Below are 24,900 nucleotides of genomic sequence, written 5' to 3' on the forward strand. Positions count from 1 at the left end.
AATGGCCTTAAAAGCGATAGCTCCAGACATATCCTTCAGAAACATAGTTCTATACTCAGACAACTTGACTACAGTGGCATACATCAACCATCAAGGCGGAACAAGAGTACCTTCTCTGGCAATACTCTGTCACCAGATCTTTCAGCTAGCAGAACAGAAACATCTATCCCTGTCGGCAGTCCACATAAAGGGGAAAGACAACATAGTAGCCGATTTTCTGAGTCGCACCCAGCTAAAGCAGGGGGACTGGTGCCTAAACTCAGAGGTCTTCTCCCAGTTAACGCAGAAATTTGGCCTCCCTACGGTCGACCTATTTGCCTCCAGAAAGAACAGGAAAGTGGAAAGGTTCTTCTCCATAAATCGTCTGGACGATCCAACAGCTTTAGACGGATTAGCACAGAACTGGACTCAGGAGGAGGGTTATGCCTTCCCTCCGTTTTCCCTAATTCCGCAGGTCCTGAAAAAAGTCCAGAGGGGGAAAGCCACGATTACCCTAGTGGCCCCAGTGTGGCCGAAAAGGTCCTGGTACTCCTGCCTCCTAGACCTAGCAATAGCCCCCCCTTGGATTCTGCCCCCTCGGGAGGATCTATTATATCAAGGCCCAATCCTGCATCCCAATCCAGGAATTTTGCATCTGGCAGTATGGAGGCTGAGAGGGAGATTTGGTTAGGTCGGGGTCTGTCCCAATCTGTAGTTTCCACCATTTTGGGAAGTAGGAAAGCCACCACGGCCAGAAAATATAATAAAATCTGGGAAGTCTTTTCCTCCTTTTTAGGGATCAGTCCTGACCCCTTCTCTTCTCCAAATGTCTCTAGGGTCCTAGGTTTTTTACAAGCTGGTTTGGATAAGGGGCTTAGGGCTTCCACCCTAAGAGTACATGTGGCAGCCTTGAGTTACTTCTTCGATTCCCAGCTGGCCCTGCATCCTTGGGTTAAAAGGTTTCTGTCAGCAGCCTCCAGGATCCGCCCTTCGATAAGACCCTTGTCCCCTCCTTGGGACCTAAACACGGTCTTGACGGCCCTGTCACAGAAACCTTTTGAGCCCTTGTCAGACATGCCCATAGATATGCTCTCTTTCAAGATGTCATTTTTACTGGCCATTACTTCAGCTAGGAGGATCTCAGAGATTCAGGCTTTCTCGGCTTTTCCTCCTTATACCCAGGTCTTGGACGACAAAGTTATTATTAGGCCTCTCCCGTCCTTCCAGCCAAAGGTGGTTTCGGACTTCCATAGAAGTCAGGATGTTGTCCTTCCATCTTTTTGCCCTAATCCCTCTAATAGTTTAGAAAGGGAGTATCATTGCCTGGACGTCAAAAGATGTCTGCTTGCTTATTTAGAGTCTACCTCGGCCTGGAGGTTGGAAGAAAACCCTCCTTATTCAGTTTTGGGGTAGAAATAAGGGGCGGAAAGTGTCCACGGCGGTTATTGCTAGATGGGTTAAAAGGGCCATTTCCGAAGCCTATTTAGCGCAGGGTCTCTCGCCCCCTTCAGGGTTTGGAGCCCACTCCACCCGAGCGGTAGCTACGTCCTGGGCCGAGAAGGTGGATGCCTCCCTGGCCCAGATTTGTAGAGCAGCAACTTGAAGCTCTCAACATACCTTTTTAAAACATTACAGGCTCCAACTTCACGCGGATTCCGCCTTTGGTAGGAAGGTGCTTCAGGCGGTTGTCCCCCCCTAGTTTCTCATTAATAGTCTATCTCGCATGGGGTGCCGTCATGGGTGAGGGGAAAACAACATTGCTTACCGGTAATTGTTTTTCTCGATACCCATGACGGCACCCCCAAAATTTTCCCTTCCCTAATATAAAAAAATAAAAAAAAAATAAAAAGCTTTTAGTTGTCCTTTATTAGGTTATATGCGGAGTAGCCCGCCACTTCCTTATAGGTTTCTGAGAGTTTCTCTCTTAAGTATTGAAGAGATATAATGTACCGTATTGGATCTCTCTCTCTCTCTTTTTCTTACGTGTATTCACCTCCGGAGTACTGTTTATTACTATCACTGGTGCTTGGTGGGGGTGTGAACCTTTTTATTTTCTCAGGTTTCCTGTCCCGGATGGGAGGTCCCTGGTCGCATGGGGTGCCGTCATGGGTATCGAGAAAAACAATTACCGGTAAGCAATGTTGTTTTCCCATTTACTCTTAAGTCCAGAGAGTGGATCTTTTAATTATTTGTCTAGTAGGTTAGCGTATGTCTTGGAGATTATTTTGCGCGCAATTCTGGCTTGCACCACCAACTCTAACACTGGCATAGATTGTATAATTAGCAGAGCTTCACGTTGTTGACTTTGTACAGCGTGCCTCAATTGTAGGTATTGATAGAACACCTGATTTGGAAGTTGAAAGTCTGCCTGTAATTGATGAAAGGATTTAAAATTCCCTTCTATATATAATTGTGGTATTTTATTGACCCCCGCTCTTTCCCAGTTATCAAATCCTTCTCATTTGAAAATCTCCCACAGCTGTGGATTTCTCCAAATAGGAGTATGTTTCGTACACCCAGTTATCCTTAGTAGTTCTTTTACTTTTCCCCATAAGTAGTAGTGTGGGCAAACCTGGAGATTGCAATTGGAATTTTTGTGCCTCTAGTGCCCCCATAAAAGATTTTTCAGTAGTCAGGGATTGTACACTGCTCAAAAAAATAAAGGGAACACTTAAACAACACAATGTAACTCCAAGTCAATCACACTTCTGTGAAATCAAACTGTCCACTTAGGAAGCAACACTGAGTGACAATCAATTCCACATGCTGTTGTGCAAATGGGATGGACAACAGGTGGAAATTATAGGCAATTAGCAAGACACCCCCAATAAAGGAGTGGTTCTGCAGGTGGGAACCACAGACCACTTCTCAGTTCCTATGCTTCCTGGCTGATGTTTTGATCACTTTTGAATGCTGGCGGTGCTTTCACTCTAGTGGGAGCATGAGACGGAGTCTACAACCCACACAAGTGGCTCAGGTAGTGCAGCTTATCCAGGATGGCACATCAATGCGAGCTGTGGCAAGAAGGTTTGCTGTGTCTGTCAGCGTAGTGTCCAGAGCATGGAGGCGCTACCAGGAGACAGGCCAGTACATCAGGAGATGTGGAGGAGGCCGTAGGAGGGCAACAATCCAGCAGCAGGACCGCTACCTCCGCCTTTGTGCAAGGAGGAACAGGAGGAGCACTGCCAGAGCCCTGCAAAATGACCTCTAGCAGGCCACAAATGTGCATGTGTCTGCTCAAACGGTCAGAAACAGACTCCATGAGGGTGATATGAGGGCCCGACGTCCACAGGTGGGGGTTGTGCTTACAGCCCAACACCGTGCAGGACGTTTGGCATTTGCCAGAGAACACCAAGATTGGCAAATTCGCCACTGGCGCCCTGTGCTCTTCACAGATGAAAGCAGGTTCACACTGAGCACATGTGACAGACGTGACAGAGTCTTGAGACGCCGTGGAGAACGTTCTGCTGCCTGCAACATCCTCCAGCATGACCGATTTGGCATTGGGTCAGTAATGGTGTGGGGTGGCATTTCTTTGGAGGGCCGCACAGCCCTCCATGTGCTCGCCAGAGGTAGCCTGACTGCCATTAGGTACCGAGATGAGATCCTCAGACCCCTTGTGAGACCATATGCTGGTGCGGTTGGCCCTGGGTTCCTCCTAATGCAAGACAATGCTAGACCTCATGTGGCTGGAGTGTGTCAGCAGTTCCTGCAAGACGAAGGCATTGATGCTATGGACTGGCCCGCCCGTTCCCCAGACCTGAATCCAATTGAGCACATCTCGGACATAATGTCTCGCTCTATCCTCCAACGTCACGTTGCACCACAGACTGTCCAGGAGTTGGCAGATGCTTTAGTCCAGGTCTGGGAGGAGATCCCTCAGGAGACTGTCCGCCACCTTATCAGGAGCATGCACAGGCGTTGTAGGGAGGTCATACAGGCACGTGGAGGCCACACACACTACTGAGCCTCATTTTGACTTGTTTTAAGGACATTACATCAAAGTTGGATCAGCCTGTAGTGTGTTTTTCCACTTTAATTTTGAGTGTGACTCCAAATCCAGACCTCCATGGGTTGAAAAATTTGATTTCCATTTTTTTATTTGTGTGATTTTGTTGTCAGCACATTCAACTATGTAAAGAACAAAGTATTTCAGAAAAATATTTTATTAACTCAGATCTAGGATGTGTTATTTTTGTGTTCCCTTTATTTTTTTGAGCAGTGTATAATCAATCTTTTGGAGTCCGAAGCTATGCTGCCATCCTCTACCCCCCCCCATCCCTGCATATGTTGCAGCTGAGCTGATAAAAAATTGACCCATACATTTCACGGGTTGGACAATGCTATCCCTCCCTCTGTCTTAGACAAATGTAATTTTGCAATTCTACGGTTCTGTTTTTTCCCCAATATACAGTCTATTCCAGGGCTGTGGAGTCGGAGGCAATTTTGGGTACCTGGAGTTGCAGTCAGCAAAAATGAACCGAAAAAAAAAGCAAGTTTAAATGTCCCAATTCACAAAAAGTTATAATTAAAGGGAATCTGTCACCTGCTTATAGCATTTTAAGCTTTCAACATTGCCATGTTCACTAAAGTACCTTATTTCCTGCAGTGGTCTTCTTACTTTATTTCATTTTGCCATTTTGATAAAAATAGCTCTTTATCTGATATGCTCTTATTTTGGCTTTAGGGGCTACGTATAGTAATCTAATCCATGATACAAATACAGGTCCAAATCCCATCGGTCTTCCTCCACTCAACACTATCGAACGCTTTGGCAGCGTCTAGCGACATCACTGCTTTTCCAAGTGAGCCCCATTGAATGCTTGCATGTTAAGCCTTAAGTTAATGGCTGTGGACTTAGATCGTATGAACCCTGTTTGGTCCGGGTGTATCTGCAGATAGGAGGAGATGGGGAGGAGGAGATGATTTCACAAGGTGGGGGGAGAGAGCTGCTGGCACAAGGTGGGGGGAGAGAGCTTCTGGCACAAGGTGGGGGGAGATCTGCTGCAACAAGGGGGAGAGCTGAAGGCACTGGTGCAGTGGAGCTGATGGCACTTGGTTGGGGGAGAGCTAAAGGCACTGGGGGAACGGAACTGATGGCACAAGGGGATAGTGAACCCGATGGCACTGGGGGGAACTGAAGCACTTGGGCTGATCACACCGGGGGGAACAAAGGGTGTTGGGGACTGATGGCAGGGGGTCTGATGAGTTTTTATAAAGGGAAAAGTCTATTAATAAACTTTTTTCTTATTAGAATATTCAATTATTTGTAAAAATAATCAAGATAATACTGCAGCCCTAGAGCCAACCTACATGTGTATATATACAGTTGTGTTCGAAATAATAGCAGTCAGACATCACTAACTTGATCAATCACTGTTTTTGGTAGAGATTATATTTCTACATGGCAAATAATTTACTAGCAGGTGTAGTAGAGTAATAGAAATCCAACAAACCCAACAGTCATAACATGCATGCTGCTGATTATGTGTAATTGAATCACTAATTGAAAGGGGCATGTTCAAAATACTAGCAGTGTGGAGTTCAATTAGTGAGATAATTTATTCTTTGAAAAACAGGTGGCAATTATTGCCCTTATTTAAGGAAGGAAGGTAGCAAATGTTGTACATGCTGGTTACAGTGCATTTCTCTCTGAAATTCTGAGGAAAATGGGTCTTTCCAGACATTGTTCAGAAGAACAGCGTACCTTGATTAAAAAGTTGATTGGAGAGGGGAAAACATATAAAGAAGTGCAGAAAATTGATAGGCTGCTCAGCTAAAATGATCGCAAATGCTTTAAAATGGCAACCAAAACCTGAAAGACGTGGAAGAAAGCGAAAAACTACCATTCGAATGGATAGAAGAATAGCCAAAATGGCAATAACTCAGCCAACAATCAGCTCCAGGAAGATCAAAGAAGTTCTAAAGTTACCTGTGAGTACTGTTACAATTAGCTTGGCTTCACATAAGCCTCTTCTATCTGCAAGAAGCCCCTGCAAAGTCCCGCTGTTGAAAAAAAGACATGTGCTGAAGAGGTTACAATTTGCCAAAGAGCACATCGACTGGCCTAAAGAGACATTTTGTGGACTGAAGAAAGTAAGATTGTTCTTTTTGGATCTAGTGGCAGGAGACAGTTTGTCAGATGACCCCTAAACACTGAATTCAAGCCACAGTACACTGTGAAGATAGTGAAGCATGGTGGTGCAAGCATCATGATATGGGGATGTTTCTCATACTACGGTGTTGGGCCTATTTATCGCATACCAGGGATCATGGATCAGTTTGAATACATCAGAATACTTGAAGAGGTCATGCTGCCTTATGCTACAGAGGAAATGTCCTTGAAATGGGTGTTCCAACAAGACAACGACTTCAACCTCACTAGTAAACGTGCAACATCTTGGTTCCAGACCAACCAGATTGACATTATAGAGTGGCCAACCCAATACCCGGATCTTAATCCAATAGAAAACTTGTGGGGTGACCTAAAAATTTCAGTTTCTGAGGCAAAACCAAGAAATAGAGAAGAACTGTGGAATGTAGTCCAATCATCCTGGGCTGGAATACGAAGAAGTTGGTTGGCTCCATGCAACACAGATGTACAGCAGTTCTCAGAAACAGTGGTTATACAACTAAATATTAGTTAACCCCTTGACGACCCAGGACGAGAATGCTCGTCCTCAAACGCCGGCACTTAGCGCTCGAGGATGAGTGCTCTCGTCCTGCAGTCGTTCCTCCCGCTGCGTGCGGTCCCCCTGGTCAGCAGCAGAGATCCGGCAGTTACTGACAGCCGGATCCCTGCTGCATCCACCAGCATCAGCGATAACGCAGATGCCGGTGGATTTACCCCTCATACGCCGGGGTCAGCGTTGACCGTGGCATATGGGAGGTTTGCGCGCTCTCACCTCATGCATCGAGTCCCCGCGCTGCTGTGGCGGGGACTCGATGGTTGCCATGGCAGCCCCAAGCCATTCCAAGGCTTGGGGCCTGTCATGTACGGAAGCCTAAGAGGCCCAGCCCCCAGGCTGGGTCTCCTAGGCAACTGTTAGCATCTTACAGTGTAAGACACTAACTGTTCAATACAGCACAATACAGATGTATTGTGCTGTATTGAAACAAGGATCAGACCCTGTCCCATAGTAGGACAAAAAATTAAGTTAATAAAATTAAAGTTTTTACAAAAAAATTAAGTTTCAAGTAAATAAAAAAAGCATCCTTTTTCCAAAAATAAAGTAAAAAAAAATAGGGAAAAGACATATAGACATATCCGGTATCGTCGCGTCTGTGTCGACCAGCTCTATAAACATATCACATGACCTAACCCCTCAGATGAACACCGTAAAAAATAAAAAATAAAAACTGTGCTAAATAAACCATTTTTTTGTCACCTTACATCATAAAAAGTAAAACAGCAAGCGATCAAAAAGGCGTACGCCCACCAAAATAGTACCAATCTAACAGTCACCTCATCCTGCAAAAAATGAGACCCTACCTGAGACAATCGCCCAAAAAATAAAAAAAACTATGGCTCAGAAAATGGAGACACTAAAACATCATTTTTTTTGTTTTAAAAAAGCTGTTATTGTGTAAAACTTACATAAATAAAAAAAGTATACATATTGGGTATCGCCGCGTCCGTATCGACTGGCTCTATAAAAATATCACATGACCTAACCCCTTAGATGAACACTGTAAAAAATCAAAAATAAAAACTGCAAAATAAACCATTTTTGGTCACCTTACATCACAAAAAGTGTAATAGCAAGCGATCAAAAAGTCATATGCACCCCAAAATAGTGCCAATCAGTCATCTCATCCCACAAAAAATGAGACCCTACCTAAGATAATCGCCCAAAAACTGAAATAACTATGGCTCTCAGACTATGGAGACTCAAAAATTAAATCATTGTGTAAAACTTACATAAATAAAAAAAATTGTATACATATTAGGTATCGCCGCGTCCGTGACAACCTGCTCTATAAAAATACCACATGATCTAACCTGTCAGATGAATGTTGTAAATAACAAAAAAAAAAAACAACGGTGCCAAAAAGCTATTTCTTGTTACCTTCACAAAAAGTGTAATATAGAGCAACCAAAAATCATATGTACTCTAAACTAGTACCAACAAAACTTCCACCCTATCTCGTAGTTTTTAAAATGGGGTCACTTTTTTGGAGTTTCTACTCTAGGGGTGCATCAAGGGGGCTTCAAATGGGTCCAAAAAAACAGTCTAGCAAAATCTGCCTTCCAAAAACCGTATGGCATTCCTTTCCTTCTGCGCCCTGCCGTGTGCCCGTACAGCAGTTTACGACCACATATGGGGTGTTTCTGTAAATACTGAATCAGGGCCATAAATAATGAGTTTTGTTTGGCTGTTAACCCTTGCTTTGTAACTGGAAAAAAAATATTAAAATGGAAAATCTGCCAAAAAAGTGAAATTTTTAAATTGTATCTCTATTTTCCACTAATTCTTGTGGAACACCTAAGGGGTTAACAACGTTTGTAAAATCAGTTTTGAATACCTTGAGGGGTTTAGTTTCTAGAATGGGGTCATTTTTGGGTGGTTTCTATCATGTAAGCTTCACAAAGTGACTTCAAACCTGAACTGGTCCTTTAAAAAGTTTGGTTTTTGAAAATTTCTGAGGAATTTTAAGATTTACTTCTAAACTTTTAAGCCTTGTAACGTCCCCCAAAAATAAAATGTCATTCCCAAAATGATCCTAACATGAAGAAGACATATGGGAAATGTAAAGTAATAACTATTTTCGTAGGTATTTAATATGTATTATAGAAGTAGAGAAATTGAAACTTGGAAATTTGCTAATTTTTCAATGAATTTTTTTGACTCCATTTTGCCAGTGTCATGAAGTACAATATGTGACGAAAAAACTATCTCAGAATGGCCTGGATAAGTCAAAGCGTTTTTAAAGTTATCACCACATAAAGTGACACTGGTCAGATTTGCGAAAAAGGCCTGGTCCTGAAGGTGAAAATGAGCCCGGTCCTTAAGGGGTTAAGTGATTCAAAGGAAAGCAAAATCTTCAAACATTTTTCAGTTTATATAGTGAATGTTTGAGTTTGTAAAGAAAAATACAAATACTGCTATTTTTTTGAACCGTCTAATATTAACTTTTCTTCAATTTCTTTTAGAGGAACAACCCAAATTTGATATATTTTTCTTCATGTTTTGATTTGGAATAGAATGTGTAGTGTTCCCAATGCATTTGTGTGTATGGAAATAAATGCTCTAATAGCTTTTAAGCTTTTAAGCTTTAAGCAGGATTTTAAGCTTTATTTACTTTTTTTTTAAACACACTGCTATTATTTTGAACACAACTGTATATATTATTTTTTTACGGGACACCTTAGAACTTTCTTTTCTGCCATTAGATATACTATTAAATATATATTTAAGGAAAAACTGAAAATTATTTAAATTGTATTTTTTACTAACTATTACAAACGGTTTATAATAATGAAATTTATCTTCTGGCTGTCGTAACACTTCAAAAGACTGGAGTGTATTTTGGATTTTGGCAGCCTATTTTTATATTGCAGGTTCTATGGCACTGTACTACTAGAAAACTGTTGTGCAGTGCCAAAACTTTACAAGCCCAATCGTCCATTTTCTGCCATGAAGTCTACAATCAATGGCTTTTCATTGACTAAAATGGAAAAAGTCACCATGTGCACACACTGTGTGTGTTTTTTTTTTTTTTTCTTGCCGCCAAATTGAGATCTTCTTTTAAACCTCTTATAATAGTCCTCTAAATACTCTTCCAAATCCTCAACCAAGTACTCTAAGGGTACTTTCACACTTGCGGCAGAGGATTCTGGCAGGCAGTTCCGTCGCCGGAACTGACTGCCGGATTCCGCAATCAGGACACAAACTGATGGCATTTGTCAGACTGATCCGGATGACAAAGGCATTACAATACCGGATCTGTCTCTGCTGTGTCATCTGGAAAAACTGATCCGGTATTTATAAAAAAAATATTTTATTTTTTTGCATTTTTTAAGGTCTGTGCATGCGCAGACTGAAAAGCCGGATCCGTTTCGCCGGAAAACTTAATGCCGAATCCGGCACTAATACACTTCAATGTAAGTTTTTTTTTTTTTTTTGGCAGGAGATAAAACCGCAGTATGCTGCGGTATTTTCTCTGTCCAAAAAAACGTAAAAGGGACTTTTTAGTAGTAATCTGCTACTGATTTTTCTCCCAGGCATTTTGCGGTGTGAACTTAGCCTGATGTTTTTATACCTGCTCAGTTTCATACCTCACCTACCACCAGATGCTGTACACAGGGCACGCCCCCTGAGTTGCTTGAAATCAATCTGGCAGAGTAATTAGAGAAATTAATGGGGATGTCTCTGGATCAATGTGAGGTACAGATTGGTTCTAATTGTGTTAGAGATTGTCTTGTACTATATGATGCCTGGTTTGAATTTTTTACATTAATCATGGGATAATCCCTTTAACCCCTTCCCGACATATGACGTAATAGTACGTCATGGTGGCAAGTGACTTGACGCATTTTGACGTACTATTACGTAATGGTGATCGGGCGGTCATTGGAGTGGTGCACGACCGATGACTGCAGCGGCCCGTAAGTCCCTGATAGACAGGCCCCTACTGTATCTGCCAGCATCGCTGTAAAAGCCTATGCTGGTGGATTAACCCCTTCTATGCCGCGGTCAGCGCCGACCGCAACATAGAAGGGGTTTGCGGCGGGTGAGGGAGCCCATCGGGTCCCCACGCTGCTGTAGTGGGGATCCGATGGGTGACAAGGCTGCCCGATGCCATGCACAGGCTGCCCAAAGCCTTGCACGGCATCGGGACCTGACTTCTACAGGGGCCGAGGAGATCCAGTGCCAGGCTGGGTCTCCTAGGCAACCTGTTAGTGTATTACGCTGTGTAATACACTAACAGGCAATGCATTACAATACAGATGTATTATAATGCATTGCAGAGGGGATCAGACCCTCAAAAGTTGAAGTCCCAAAGTGGGACAGAAATAAAGTTAAAAGAAAAAAGTGTCTTTAAAGTGTCTAACTTTTAGCCCCCCCTTGTCCTATTGCGGCACCTGAGGGGATAACTACCACTGATCGCAGCTACCTGTCATAGAGGTCGGGAGCCGGCTATGTGATTCTGCAGCCAGCTCCCACCTCCTTTTGAATGAATGAGTGAGTCAACATCATTGGTGGCGCAGTGGCCACAGCCCCTCCCCTCCTCCTTCTCCTCTCATTGGTGGCAGCAGCGGCACTGGCGAGGGAGACACTGCTTCCTTCTCCCCTGTGCTGCTAAGGGAACACGGATCGCGCTGACAGCAGCGCGATCCTTTTCTCTGATTTCGTTATCGGCATATCAGCAAAATAGATGCCAATACCGATAACATTAAAAATCCTGAATATCGGCCGATTAATATCGGTAAAACCGATAATCGGTCTATTAGGTATCACCGCGTCCATAACGACCGGCACTATAAATATATCACATGATCCACCCCGTCCGATAAACCCCATAAAAATAAAACTGTAAAAAAAAAAGCCATTTTTGTCACCTTACATCACAAAAAGTATACTACCAAGCGATAAAAAAGGAGTCTGTCCCACAAAATGGTACCAGTAAAACAGCCGTCTCATCCCGCAAAAAATTAGCCCCTACATTAGAAAATTGCTCAAAAAGAAAAATAACTATAGCTCTCAGAACATGGAGACACTAAAACATCATTTTTTTTTCACCTCATTGTCAAATATGCTATTATTGTGTTAAAGTGAAATAAAAATTATACATATTATGTATCGCCGCATCCGTAACAACCAGCTCTATATAAATATCACATGACCTCACCCCTCAGCTGAACACCATAATTAAAATAATAAAAACAGTGCCAAAAAAGCTATTTTTTGTCACCTTACATCATATAAAGTGCAACACCAAGCGATCAAAAATGCCTGTGCCCCCCAAATTAGTACCAATCAAACAGTCACCTCATCCCGCAAAAAATGAGACCCTACCTAGGACGATAAGTCTATGGAGACACTAAAACATAATTTTTTTTTGGTTTCAAAAATGCTATTATTGTGTAAAACTTAAATAAGAAAAAGTATACATATTAGGTATTGCCACGTTTGTAACTATCTGCTCTATAAAAAGTCACATGATCTAACCCCTCAAGTGAACGCTATAAAAATTAATTAAAACTGTGGCAAAACAACCAATTTTTTGGTCACCTTGCCCCATAAAGTGTAATAATGAATGATCAAAAAATCATATGTAACCAAAATTGGTACCAATAAAGACGTCAACTCTTCCTGCAAAAATTGAGCCCCTGCACAAGACGATTGGCAGATAAATAAATAAAAATAGGCGTTAAGAAAATAGACACAAAAACAAGATTTTTTTTTTCAAAAATGCTTTATTATGTAAAACTGAAACAAAGAAAGTAGACCTATTTGATATCATTGCGTCCGTAACAACCTGTTCTATAAAAATAGCACATGATCTGCCCTTGTCAGATGAATGTTGTAAAAAATAAATACGGTGCCAAAACAGCAATTTTTTTGGTTACCTTGCCTCACAAAAAACTAATATAGAGCAATTAAAAATTATATGTACTCTAAAATAGTACCAATAAAACTAGCACCTTATCCCCTGGTTTCCAAAATGGGGTAACTTTTTGGGAGTTTCTACTGTAAGGGTACATCTGAGGGGCTTCAAATGGTACATGGCATCTAAAAACCAGTCCAGCAAAATCTGCCTTACAAAAACCATATGGCGCTCCTTTTTCTTTTGCGCCCTGCCGTGTACCTTTACATCAGTTTACGACCACATGTGTGATGTTTCTGTAAACCTCCAGAATCAGGGTAATAAATATTGAGTTTTGTTTGGCTGTTAACCCTCGATGTGTTAAAGAAAATAATCAATTAAAATGGAAAATCTGCCAAAAAAGTGAAATTGGAATTTAATCTCCATTTTCCTTTAATTCTTGTGGAACACCTAAAGGGTTAATTAAGTTTGTAAAATGAGTTTTGAGTTACTTGAGGAGTATAGTTTCTACAATGGGGTCATTTATGGGTGGTTTTCGACTATGTAAGCCCTACAAAATGACTTCAGACCTGAACTGGTCCTTTAAAAAGTGAGTTTTGGAAATTTTCTCAAAAAGTTTTTAAGAATTGCTTCAAAATTTCAAAGCCTTCTAACGACCTAAAAAAATAACTTAACATTCCCCATATGTTTACTTTACTTTATGTTGGCATCATTTTTCAAGTAATAAATATCACTTTCTGTTTTAAAAGCAGAGAAATAGAAATTTTTAAATTTTTTTTTGTAAATTTGGGATTCTTTCATAAATAAAAGTGAAATATATTGACTCAAATTTATGACTGCCATGAAGTACAATGTGTCACAAGAAAACGATCTCAGAATGGCTTGGATAAATAAGTGTTCCAAAGATTTTACCACATAAAATGATGTATGTCAGATTTGCAAAAAATGGCGTGGGCAGAAGGGCCAAAACTGGCCCGAGGTAGAAGGGGTTAATATTGAGTTTTAAAAAAGTACCCTTTTCTGTTGGAAGTGTCTCTTAAAGTTCTGACCTCTCTGCTGACATGCCTGTTTAATAGCTACATGCATTTCCCATGTAATAACCATTCTGGAGCATCTATTCTTATGGCTAAGGCTACTTTCACACTCACGTTTGGTGCGGATTCGTCATGGATCTGCACAAACACATCTGTTCAGATAATACAACCGCATTCATCCATTCTGAATGGATCCGTTTGTATTATCTTTAACATAGCCAAATTGTGTCAGTGAAAACGGATCTGTCCCCATTGACTTACATTGTGTGTCAGGACGGATCCGTTTGGCTCAGTTTCGTCAAACTGACACCAAAACGCTGCAAGCAACATTTTGGTGTCCGCCTCTAAAGAGGAATGGAGGCGGAACGGGGCCAAACTGATGCATTCTGAGCAGATCTTTATCCATTCAGATTGCATTAAGGGCAACACTGATCCGTTTTGGACCGCTTGTGAGATCCCTGAACGGATTTCACAAATGGAAACCAAAACGCCAGTGTAAAAAGTAGCCAAACTGTGCCATTCCTTTATTATTTTTGCTACAAATAGTAAGGGTAAAGATGGATGTTAACCAGTTGGGGGTTTGTAGCTGCGCAGTCTTACTATGGCAGCACTGACTGGATACAGTGAGACTGGGCAGGGACACCTCCCCAACTGGTTAACACCCCTCTGTACCCTTACTGCAGACTGCTAGCAATTTGTTTATAACTTGTAGTAGAAATAATAAAGGGATGGCACATCATAGGGTCATAGGAATAGATGCTCCAGAATTGTTATTACACTGGGAATTTATCTAGATATTAAAACACAGCTCCTCTTTAACCCTTGCACTTCCAGGTTTCTTACCGGCATCCTCTGCGGCCAATGAGGATGCCGGTATTTGATTTCAATGCGCTGGGTCTCTCAGGTGGCAGGCCAACATAAGAAATGAGCATTTCAGTACAAATAATGGGTCTAGAAAACCCATTATAGTTCAGAATTTAAAAATTTATGGATTTTGTAGGCTCATACGAGCTTCGAAATCATTAAAAAATAAAGTTAAAAAAAACATTTTTTAATGCTTTATATATTTAAGTTTAAATAATCCCCTTATCTGTAGAATAAAAAAATAAATACATAAATAAATAACAAAAAATCACGGGCATCTCTGCGTCCGAAAACGGCTGTACTATTAAAATATAAAATCATTTTTCCAATACGGCCAATGGCGTAACGGGGAAAAAAGGGGTCAAAATGACCAAATTGCTATTTTTTCATTGCTTCTCTTACCCCAAAAAAGTGACAAAATTTGATCAAAAAGTCACATACACACTCAGAAATGGTATCAATAAAAACTGCAGATTGTCCCGCAAAACAGCCCAGTAGATATAACTTTGAAAAAGTTATGGGGGTCAGAACATGGTGATGTAAAAAAAAAAAAAAAATTTTGTTCATTTCTTTTTAGACTACTTAGACATAAAAAAAACTATACATAAGTGGTATCATTGTAATTGTACTGACCCAGAGAATGAAGGGCACAAGTTATTTTTGCAGCAAGGGGAACGCAGTGGGAACAAAACCCGTAAAATGGTGGAGGAATTATATATATATATATATATATACGGAAAATGCAAATGTGATCGCACACTACATCCAGCACTCTGCCCTCCATGCTGGGTGAGACATTGGTTTATATTTTGGCCAAAGCATAGTAAGCCACTCACCGCGTCAAGGTCATCTCATGAGTGGTCCCTAACTCTTGTTCCTACCTGTTCATGGGCCATGACAGCCACATAAAATCCAGGGAATGCAGGTCAGCATGCAAGCCAAGTACACTTTGCTTGTAACCCCGCCCGGTGCCATTACAGCTTTCATCGGATCCAGGGATGCAAGTACCAACATGCATGCTGAACCCACCATACACTTCTCCTGGAGCCAGATGGCTAATGGTAGGTTCTATACAAGCAGACTCAGTTTTATACTGACTTTAAAACCAGCCTCAAGGACAGATTAACTGGTCAGGTGTGCAATGACTCCAAGGAGATCGCCACGCCTCCAATATATACTACAAAGAACCAGTTAATCTGTCCTTGAGGCTGGTTTTAAAGTCAGTATAAAACTGAGTCTGCTTGTATAGAACCTACCATTAGCCATCTGGCTCCAGGAGAAGTGTATGGTGGGTTCAGCATGCATGTTGGTACTTGCATCCCTGGATCCGATGAAAGCTGTAATGGCACCGGACGGGGTTACAAGCAAAGTGTACTTGGCTTGCATGCTGACCTGCATTCCCTGGATTTTATGTGGCTGTCATGGCCCATGAACAGGTAGGAACAAGAGTTAGGGACCACTCATGAGACGACCTTGACGCGGTGAGTGGCTTACTATGCTTTGGCCAAAATATAAACCAATGTCTCACCCAGCATGGAGGGCAGAGTGCTGGATGTAGTGTGCGATCACATTTGCATTTTCCGTTTATATATGTATTTCGCCATAGTGATCTGCACCTACAGGCAGGTTGTGCTGACCCAACCCCTTATTTTTTTCTTTGTAGTATATATATATATATATATATATATATATATATATATATATATAATATATATTTTTTTTTTTTTATTCCACCCCATTTGGAAGATTTTTTTTATTTATTTTTTCCCCTCTTCCCTCTACATTGTATGCCATACTAAATGGTGGCATTAGAAAGTACAACTTGTCTCACAAAAAATAAGCCCTCATACAGTTATGTGAACAGAAAAATAAAGTTATGGCTCAAGGAAGATAGGGAGGAAAAATGAAAACACCTCCGGTATCCTAAGGGTCAGACAGTGTATTTCTTTTTAATTCTTGAAATCACAGGTGTTCACATTGCTATTTAATTCAATGCTTTTATACAAATATTGTGTTTTCTATTTAATACAGAGGTTGACATGTCGAGAAGAACTTATGACTTTAATTTTGTCTCTGTTACCTCTGGTTTGGAAGATTCCTGTGGATGAAGACAAGGCAAGAGGTAAATGTACAAAACTTATATTTTAGAACATTGTGTAAATCTCCTGAAAAGTTAGTAAAGAAACTTCTTGACTATTTCATCTAACCTCAGTACTCATTTAAAGGAATATTGTGGATGTTTCTGCCAATACAGTAAATATAGATTACATGCTGTCATACAAACTGCCACACTGTAAGGGAACATAACCAGCTGTCCACCCAATCTAATCACACCCCCACACTTTCTGATACACCAATCCTCAACCCCAAAACAGACTCAGCTCACTAACAATACATCAGTCAAATTTGATATTGCAAAGGAAGTTCTTATTTTTGTTTCTTCTATTTTCATCAAATCTTGTCAAACTTATACAGGCATTGCCTGTTCATGTATAATACAGTCCTGATCAAAAGTTTAAGACGACTTGAAAAATGGCAAAAAATCATATTTTATATTGTTGGATCTTAACAAGGTTCCAAGTAGAGCTTCAATATGCAACAAGAAGAAATGAGAGTGAGACAAAACATTTTTTGAGCATTCAATTAATTGAAAATAACGATTAAACTGAAACAGGCTGTTTTTCAGCTGATCCAAATTTTAGGACCACATGCCTTTAAAAGGCCAAATCTGTGCAAAGATGTGGATTTATTGTCATTTTCTGTCAGGTAGTCACACCTTGTGATGGCAAAGGCAAAAAAAACGCCCTTTTTGAACGTGGTCGGGTTGTTGAACTGCATAGGCAGGGTCTCTCACAGCTCGCCATCGCTGCTGAGGTGGGACGCAGTAACAGTCATTTGGAATTTCTTAAATGATCCTGAGGGTTATGGAACAAAAAAAGTCAAGTGGAAGACCAAAAAAAAATTCATCAGCACTGAGCCGGAGGATCCAATTGGCTGTCCGTCAAGACACTGGACGATCCTCGACCCAAATTAAGGCCCTTACTGGTGCTGACTGCAGCCCCATAACCATCAGACGGCATCTGAGACTGAAGGGCTTCAAAAACAAAAAACGTCTTCAAAGACCTCGTCTCCTTGAACGCCACAGAACTGCTCGTTTGGACTTTGCAAGAGAGCACCAAAACATAGGACATTCAAAGGTGGAAGGGGGCGCCACAGTGGAGGGGGCGCCATAAGGGTCTGGGGTGCTTTTTCCTTCAGTGGAACAATGGAGCTTCAGGAAGTGCAGGGGCGTCAAACGGCCGCTGGCTATGTCCAGATGTTGCAGAGAGCATTCCTCATGACTGAGGGCCCTCATCTGTGTGGTAACGACTGGGTTTTTCAACAGGACAACGCTACAGTACACAATGCTCGCAGTTCAAGGGACTTCTTCCAGGAGAATAACATCACTCTTTTGGCCCATCCTGCGTTTTCCCCTGATCTAAATCCAATTGAGAACCTTTGGGGATGGATGGCAAGGGAAGTTTACAAAAATTTACAACAGTTCCAGATAGTAGATGGCCTTCGTGCGCCATCTTCACCACTTGGAGAAATGTTCCCACTCACCTCATGGAAACGCTTGCATCAAGCATGCCGACACAAATTTTTGAAGTGATAAACAATAACGGCGGAGCTACTCATTACTGAGTTCATGTTTGGAAGTTGGATTTCTGTTTTGGGGGGTTTAGTTTTTTTTGGGAGGTGGGGTCCTAAACTTTTGATCAGCTGAAAAACAGCCTGTTTCAGTTTATTTGTTGTTTTCATTAAATTGAATGCTCAAAAAATGTTTTGTCTCACTCCCATTTCTTCTTGTTGCATGTTGAAGCACTACTTGGAACCTTGTTAAGATCCAGCCATGCTAAATATGATTTTTTGCCATTTTTCAAGTGGTCTTAAACTTTTGATCAGGACTGTATCTTGAGGATGGTGATGTATTTATTAATCAGTTGAATCCATGTGCAACCACAGGAGTGTCTTCCAGGCCACAATTAACACATTTTTTGAACAGAAGAACAAGTATTTAACAAACTCTTTATCAGAAAAGTAAGCACAGTGGCATCTACTCAGCTGTACTTTTCTGTCTCCGGTACTCTGTTCGACTTGCCTTTTTGTTTTTTTCAGGGGTCCCTGAGAGGTATTTGTGATAGGTGGGTGCCTTAGGCTACATTCACACGACCGTATAAATGACAGTGTGGACCCATTAATTTCAATGGGGCCGCAAAAGATGCGGAAAGCACACTGTGTGCTGTCCACATTCGTAGTTCCGGTCTGTGGCCCCACAAAAGAAATAGAGCATGTCCTATTTTTGTCCACAATTGCTGACAAGAATATGCATTTTGTTTGGTAGAGGTGGCAATGTGCGGACCTCTTTTTTGTCTGGGTCATCAGCCCTACCATGCTATATGCCTGGTAGGGTAGGCTTGAACCGGGTGACAGAGCCTCTTTTTAAAATTCACAATGTATTTGCTTTTTAGGACATTAGAAGGCTTAACATTTTAGAAGCAGTTTTTAAAAGAAAATTCCAAAAACTGGCAGGTTTTAGAAACTGCGCCCCTTGAATTAGTCAAAACTGATTTTACAAACTTTAACCCTAAGGCCTCTTTCACACTGGCGTTGCAGGAAAAGGTGTGGTTACAAAACAGGTGCGGGTACAAAACAGGCTTTTATGTGAAGCAATGTAAGTGCTGTACATGAGTGACAGCATAGCGATCAGCCACAGAGGCTGATCGTTATGCTGTGGAGGTCATTGGGGAGCTGTGGATGGCACATGGGGGGCACTGTGGATGGCACATGGGGGGCACTGTGGATGGCACATGGGGCCCACTGTGGATGGCACATGGGGCCCACTGTGGATGGCACATGGGGCCCACTGTGGATGGCACATGGGGCCCACTGTGGATGGCACATGGGGCCCACTGTGGATGGCACATGGGGCCCACTGTGGATGTGACTGTTATGGGAGCACTGTGGACATTACTCTTACAGGGGTGCTCTAGATGTCACTGTTATGGGGACACACTGGATGTAGCGGTTATGGGGGCACTGTGGATGACACTGTTATGGCAGCTCAGTATGAGTGATAGGAATCATGCAAACTACTGTGATCGGCCCAGAAATCCATGTCTCAGTCCATGTGTCAGACACAATTTCCAGGCCAACCTCGGCTAACCTGACCAGTTAGGAGACTGGCTTTATCATACATTACTGTCATATCGTCAGTTCGGTCAGGAGAGTGCAGTCTGCCTGGAAGATGCGGCGACACACGGACCGTGTTTCCGAAGCTGAAAAAAATGTCCTATACTGGTCCTCAGACCTGAAATCCATACAAATCAATAGGACTGCAAAAAAATTCGGGTCGCACACTGACAGTATCCTTATTTAGCAGATCTGCATCTCGCGGACCGTAGAATGGATACAGTTGTGTGTTGGGGCATACTAAAAGAAATGACAGAGTGGAATGCCCATAGAGAATAATGGAAATGTAATATTTGAATTAGAGACAAAACAATTTGACATATCTAATAATTATTTAATGTTCAGATTAAGTGGAATTATTACTGTTTTCTGCAGAATGATGAGGGTGAATGACACAATGGAATGCAGATAGACTATAATGGGAACTAAAATATGAGTTTATTTGCAGGTAAATCTTTGTTCGTTAGGAAATTAACCTTTATTGCAAGTGTTCCCTGGGCAGAGTAGCATATTGTAAAATGAAAATTACCTTGGATTATAACCGTTTTCTATAGAATGCAAAGGTGAATGACGTAATGGAATGCCCATAGACTATAATGGTTAGCAAAATTTCATTTGGAGTCTGAACCATTTAACATATCAAGTAAATCTTTAGCAGGTTTACTCTTATAGTCTATGGGCATTCCATTGTGTCATTACCCTTGTAATTTCATAGAAACCAATGATAATCCAACCTAATCTCAATTTTAAATAATCCCACTGAATTTGAAGAGTAAGCCTGCTAAAGATTTACTTGATATGTTGAATGTTCAGACACCAAGTCACATTTTACTTCCCATTATAGTCTTTGGGCATAATATTGCTAAATAACGCAGATTAATCTACAAATAAAATCATATTTTACTTCCCATTATAGTCTATGGCCATTCTTTGTATCATACACACTTAAATAATGGAATAGAAAATAATGATAATCCCTCCTAATCTCAATTTAGATCAATGCTACTGTGCTTGAAGAGTATGCCTGCTAAAGATTTATTTGATGTGTCATATGGTTCTCGTCTCCACGGCCCATCTTTCTTCCCATTATACTCTATGGGCATTCCATTGTGCTATTCACCGGTCATTCTATAGAAAACAAGAAAAATCCAAAGTTATTTCAATTGTAAAAGATGTTACTATACACGGGGAAGATCTGTGGTAAAGGATAAATTGATATTTTTTTTCAGATTTGCCTACAAATTATCTGATAGTTTGCTTCTCAATATACTCTATGGGCATTATTTGGGCTTCATTATAGTCTATGGGCATTCTTGGTGTCATTCACACTTGTCATTCCGTAGAAAATAATGATAATCCCACCTAATCTCAATTTAGATCAATGCTACTGTGCTTGGAGAGTATGCCTGCTAAAGATTTATTTGATGTGTCTTCATTATAGTCTATGGGCATTTTCTTCCCCTGTCAAAGTCTATGGGCATTCTATTCTGTCATTCCTTTTAGTATGCCCCTGTGTGTTTAAGAGTATAGATACACAGCTCAGCAGGCAGTTTCACACAGGATAGGATTAGATACAGATGTGTTTGGATGTGCTTGCTGCTTCCAGCTGTTTATCACACTGTGAAGTTGGTGAAGGAAGAGCCTGTGGATGGTCAGTGATGGGATTTAGACATTGAGTGAGAAGTAGACTTATGTCTGGCTGTAGAAACATGGCCATAGGAGTTATAGAGGCAGTATCTCCTGCAGACAGAGCAGTGTGGGGGGCGTGTCCAGCCTGTGACTCATCTCTGTGCAGTGCAGCCAGACTTGTGTATCAATAAAGTTATGTACTCAACAAAACAAGGAGAGAAAGTAAACAGATCTGCCAGGATAATGTGAGGTCTTCCAGGGGGAAAGGAAAGCTCTGACATGAAAAACGGGTACTGTGGGCATATGTATTTATGGTGAGGGGTGTCAGGAGCACATAAAAAGAATTTTGATTTTGTGACCGGACAACCTCTTTAACCACCTCAGCCCCCCTAGCTTAAATACCCTTAATGACCAGACCACTTTTTACACTAATGACCTACACTACTTTCACCGTTTATTGCTCGGTCATGCAACTTACCACCCAAATGAATTTTACCTCCTTTTCTTCTCACTAAGGCTACTTTCACACTTGCGTTCGGGCTCCGCTTGTGAGCTCCGTTTGAAGGCTCTCACAAGCGGCCCCGAACGGATCCGTCCAGCCCTAATGCATTCTGAGTGGATGCGGATCCGCTCAGAATGCATCAGTTTGGCACCGTTTGTCCTCCGCTCCGCTCAGCAGGTGGACCCCTGAACGCAGCTTGCAGCGTTCGGGTGTCCGCCTGGCCGTGCGGAGGCAAACGGATCCGTCCAGACTTACAATGTAAGTCAATGGGGACGGATCCGTTTGAAGTTGACACAATATGGCTCAATTTTCAAACGGATCCGTCCCCCATTGACTTTCAATGTAAAGTCAAAATGGATCCGTTTGCATTATCATGAACAAAAAAAAATAAAATTTTTTTTTTTTTTTTTTTGTTCATGGTAATGCAAACGGATCCGTTCTGAACGGATCTAAGCGTTTGCATTATAGGTGCGGATCCGTCTGTGCAGATACCAGACGGATCCGCACCTAACGCAGGTGTGAAAGTAGCCTAATAGAGCTTTAATTTGGTGGTATTTCTTTGCTGCTGACATTTCTACTTTTTTTGTTATTAATCGAAATTTAACAAAAATTTTGCAAAAAAATGACATTTTTCACTTTCAGTTGTAATTTTTTTTTTTTTTAAAACGATATCCATATATAAATTTTTCTCTAAATGTATTGTTCTACATGTCTTTGATAAAAAAAAAAATGTTTGGGTAAAAAAAAAAATGGTTTGGGTAAAAGTTATAGCGTTTACAAACCATGGTACAAAAATGTGAATTTCCGCTTTTTGAAGCAGCTCTGACTTTCTGAGCACCTGTCATGTTTCCTGAGGTTCTACAATGGCCAGACAGTACAAACACCCCACAAATGACCCCATTTCGGAAAGTAGACACCCTAAGGTATTCGCTGATGGGCATAGTGAGTTCATAGAACTTTTAATTTTTTGTCACAAGTTAGCGGAAAATGATGATTTTTTTATTTTATTTTTTTCCTTACAAAGATTCATATTCCACTAACTTGTGACAAAAAATAAAAAATTCTATGAACTCGCCATGCCCCTCACGGAATACCTTGGGGTGTCTTCTTTCCAAAATGGGGTCACTTGTGGGGTAGTTATACTGCCCTGGCAATTTAGGGGCCCTAATGTGTGGGAAGTATTTTGAAATAAAAATGTGTAAAAAAAATGACCTGTGAAATCCTAAAGGTGCTCTTTGGAATGTGGGCCCCTTTGCCCACCTAGGCTGCAAAAAAGTGTCACACATCTGGTATCGCCGTACTCAGGAGAAGTTGGGCAATGTGTTTTGGGGTGTCATTTTACATATACCCGTGCTGGGTGAGAGAAATATCTCGGTCAAATGCCAACTTTGTATAAAAAAATTGGAAAAGTTGTCTTTTGCCGAGATATTTATCTCACCCAGCATGGGTATATGTAAAATGACACCCCAAAACACATTGCCCAACTTCTCCTGAGTACGGAGATACCACATGTGTGACACTTTTTTGCAGCCTAGATGCGCAAAGGGGCCCACATTCCTTTTATGAGGGCATTTTTAGACATTTGGATCCCAGACTTCTTCTAATGCTTTAGGGCCCCTAAAATGCCAGGGCAGTATAAATACCCCACATGTGACCCCATTTTGGAAAGAAGACACCCCAAGGTATTCAATGAGGGGCATGGCGAGTTCATAGACATTTTTTATTTTTTTGGCACAAGTTAGCGGAAATTTTTTTATTAATTTTTTTCTCACAAAGTCTCCCTTTCCGCTAACTTGGGGCAAAAATTTCAATCTTTCATGGACTCAATATGCCCTTCACGGAATACCTTGGGGTGTCTTCTTTCCGAAATGGGGTCACATGTGGGGTATTTATACTGCACTGGCATTTTAGGGGCCCTAAAGCATGAGAAGAAGTCTGGAATATAAATGTCTAAAAAATTTTACGCATTTGGATTCCATGAGGGGTACGGGGAGTTCATGTGAGATTTTATTTTTTGACACAAGTAATAGTGGAATATGAGACTTTGTAAGAAAAAAATAAAAATTAAAAATAAATAAATAAAAATTTCCGCTAACTTGGGCCAAACATTTTTCTGAATGGAGCCTTACAGGGGGGTGATCAGGGAGTGTATATGAGGTTATCACCTCCCTGTCATTGATCACCCACCTGTAAGGCTCCATTCAGACGTCCGTATGTGTTTTGCGGATCCGCGGTGTCCGTGTTTTGCGGATCCACGGACGTCCGTATGTGTTTTGCGGATCCGATCCATGTATCTGTGGATCCGTAAAAAAAACATACGGACGTCTGAATGGAGCCTTACAAGGGGGTGATCAATGACAGGGGGGTGATCAAGGGTTAGTAAGGGGTTAATAAGTGACAAGGGGGGGGTGTAGTGTAGTGGTGTTTGGTCTTACTTATTACTGAGCTGCCTGTGTCCTCTGGTCATCGATCCAAGCAAAAGGGACCACCAGAGGACCAGGTAGCAGGTATATTAGACGCGGTTATCAAAACAGCATCTAATATACCTGTTAGGGGTTAAAAAAATCGCATCTCCAGCCTGCCAGCGAATGATCGCCGCTGGCAGGCTGGAGATCCACTCGCTTACCTTCCGATCCTGTGATCGTGCGCGCGTTCACAGGAAATCTCGCGTCTCGCGAGATGACGCGTATATGCGTGACTCTGCCTGCAGCTGCCGCCTCTGGAACGCGATCCTGCGTTAGGCGGTCCGGAGGCGTTTAACCTGTTCCGGACACATGACTTACCAGTACGGCATATTGTCCCGGTACTTAAGGACACATGACGTACCGGGGACAATGCGCCCGGGGATCCTGTGACCCCCCCAATGTCGGCGGACGCAGCAAACCGCAGGTCAATTCAGACCTGCTGTTTGCTGCGTTGCCGGGTTATTCGGGTCTCTGGGGACCCGATAACTCGGAACAGGATAATACACCACCAATCACCATCCTGCGATCCTGAGAGGTGATGGTGACATCACCTCTCAGAATCGGCTCTCATTGGTCGGCTGGGCGGGCGGGCAGTTCAAATTACAGCAGCGTTCCTTCTCCTTTTGAGTCTGGGAGCCGAGGA

At 41.8% G+C, this 24,900-nt stretch overlaps 1 protein-coding gene across 2 annotated transcripts in view; it reads left to right on the forward strand.

Moving 5' to 3' along the window:
- LYST (lysosomal trafficking regulator) overlaps positions 1 to 24,900 on the forward strand; it is a 736,927-nt gene that overhangs the window by 38,963 nt on the left and 673,064 nt on the right. For both annotated transcript variants that reach the window (XM_040429442.1, XM_040429443.1), the window contains exon 3: positions 16,461 to 16,551. In XM_040429442.1, the coding sequence (XP_040285376.1) occupies positions 16,461 to 16,551 (91 nt within the window). The remainder of the gene's footprint in view (positions 1 to 16,460; positions 16,552 to 24,900) is intronic.

Source organism: Bufo bufo, chromosome 4 (assembly GCF_905171765.1).
Source record: "Bufo bufo chromosome 4, aBufBuf1.1, whole genome shotgun sequence".
NCBI lineage: Eukaryota > Metazoa > Chordata > Amphibia > Anura > Bufonidae > Bufo > Bufo bufo.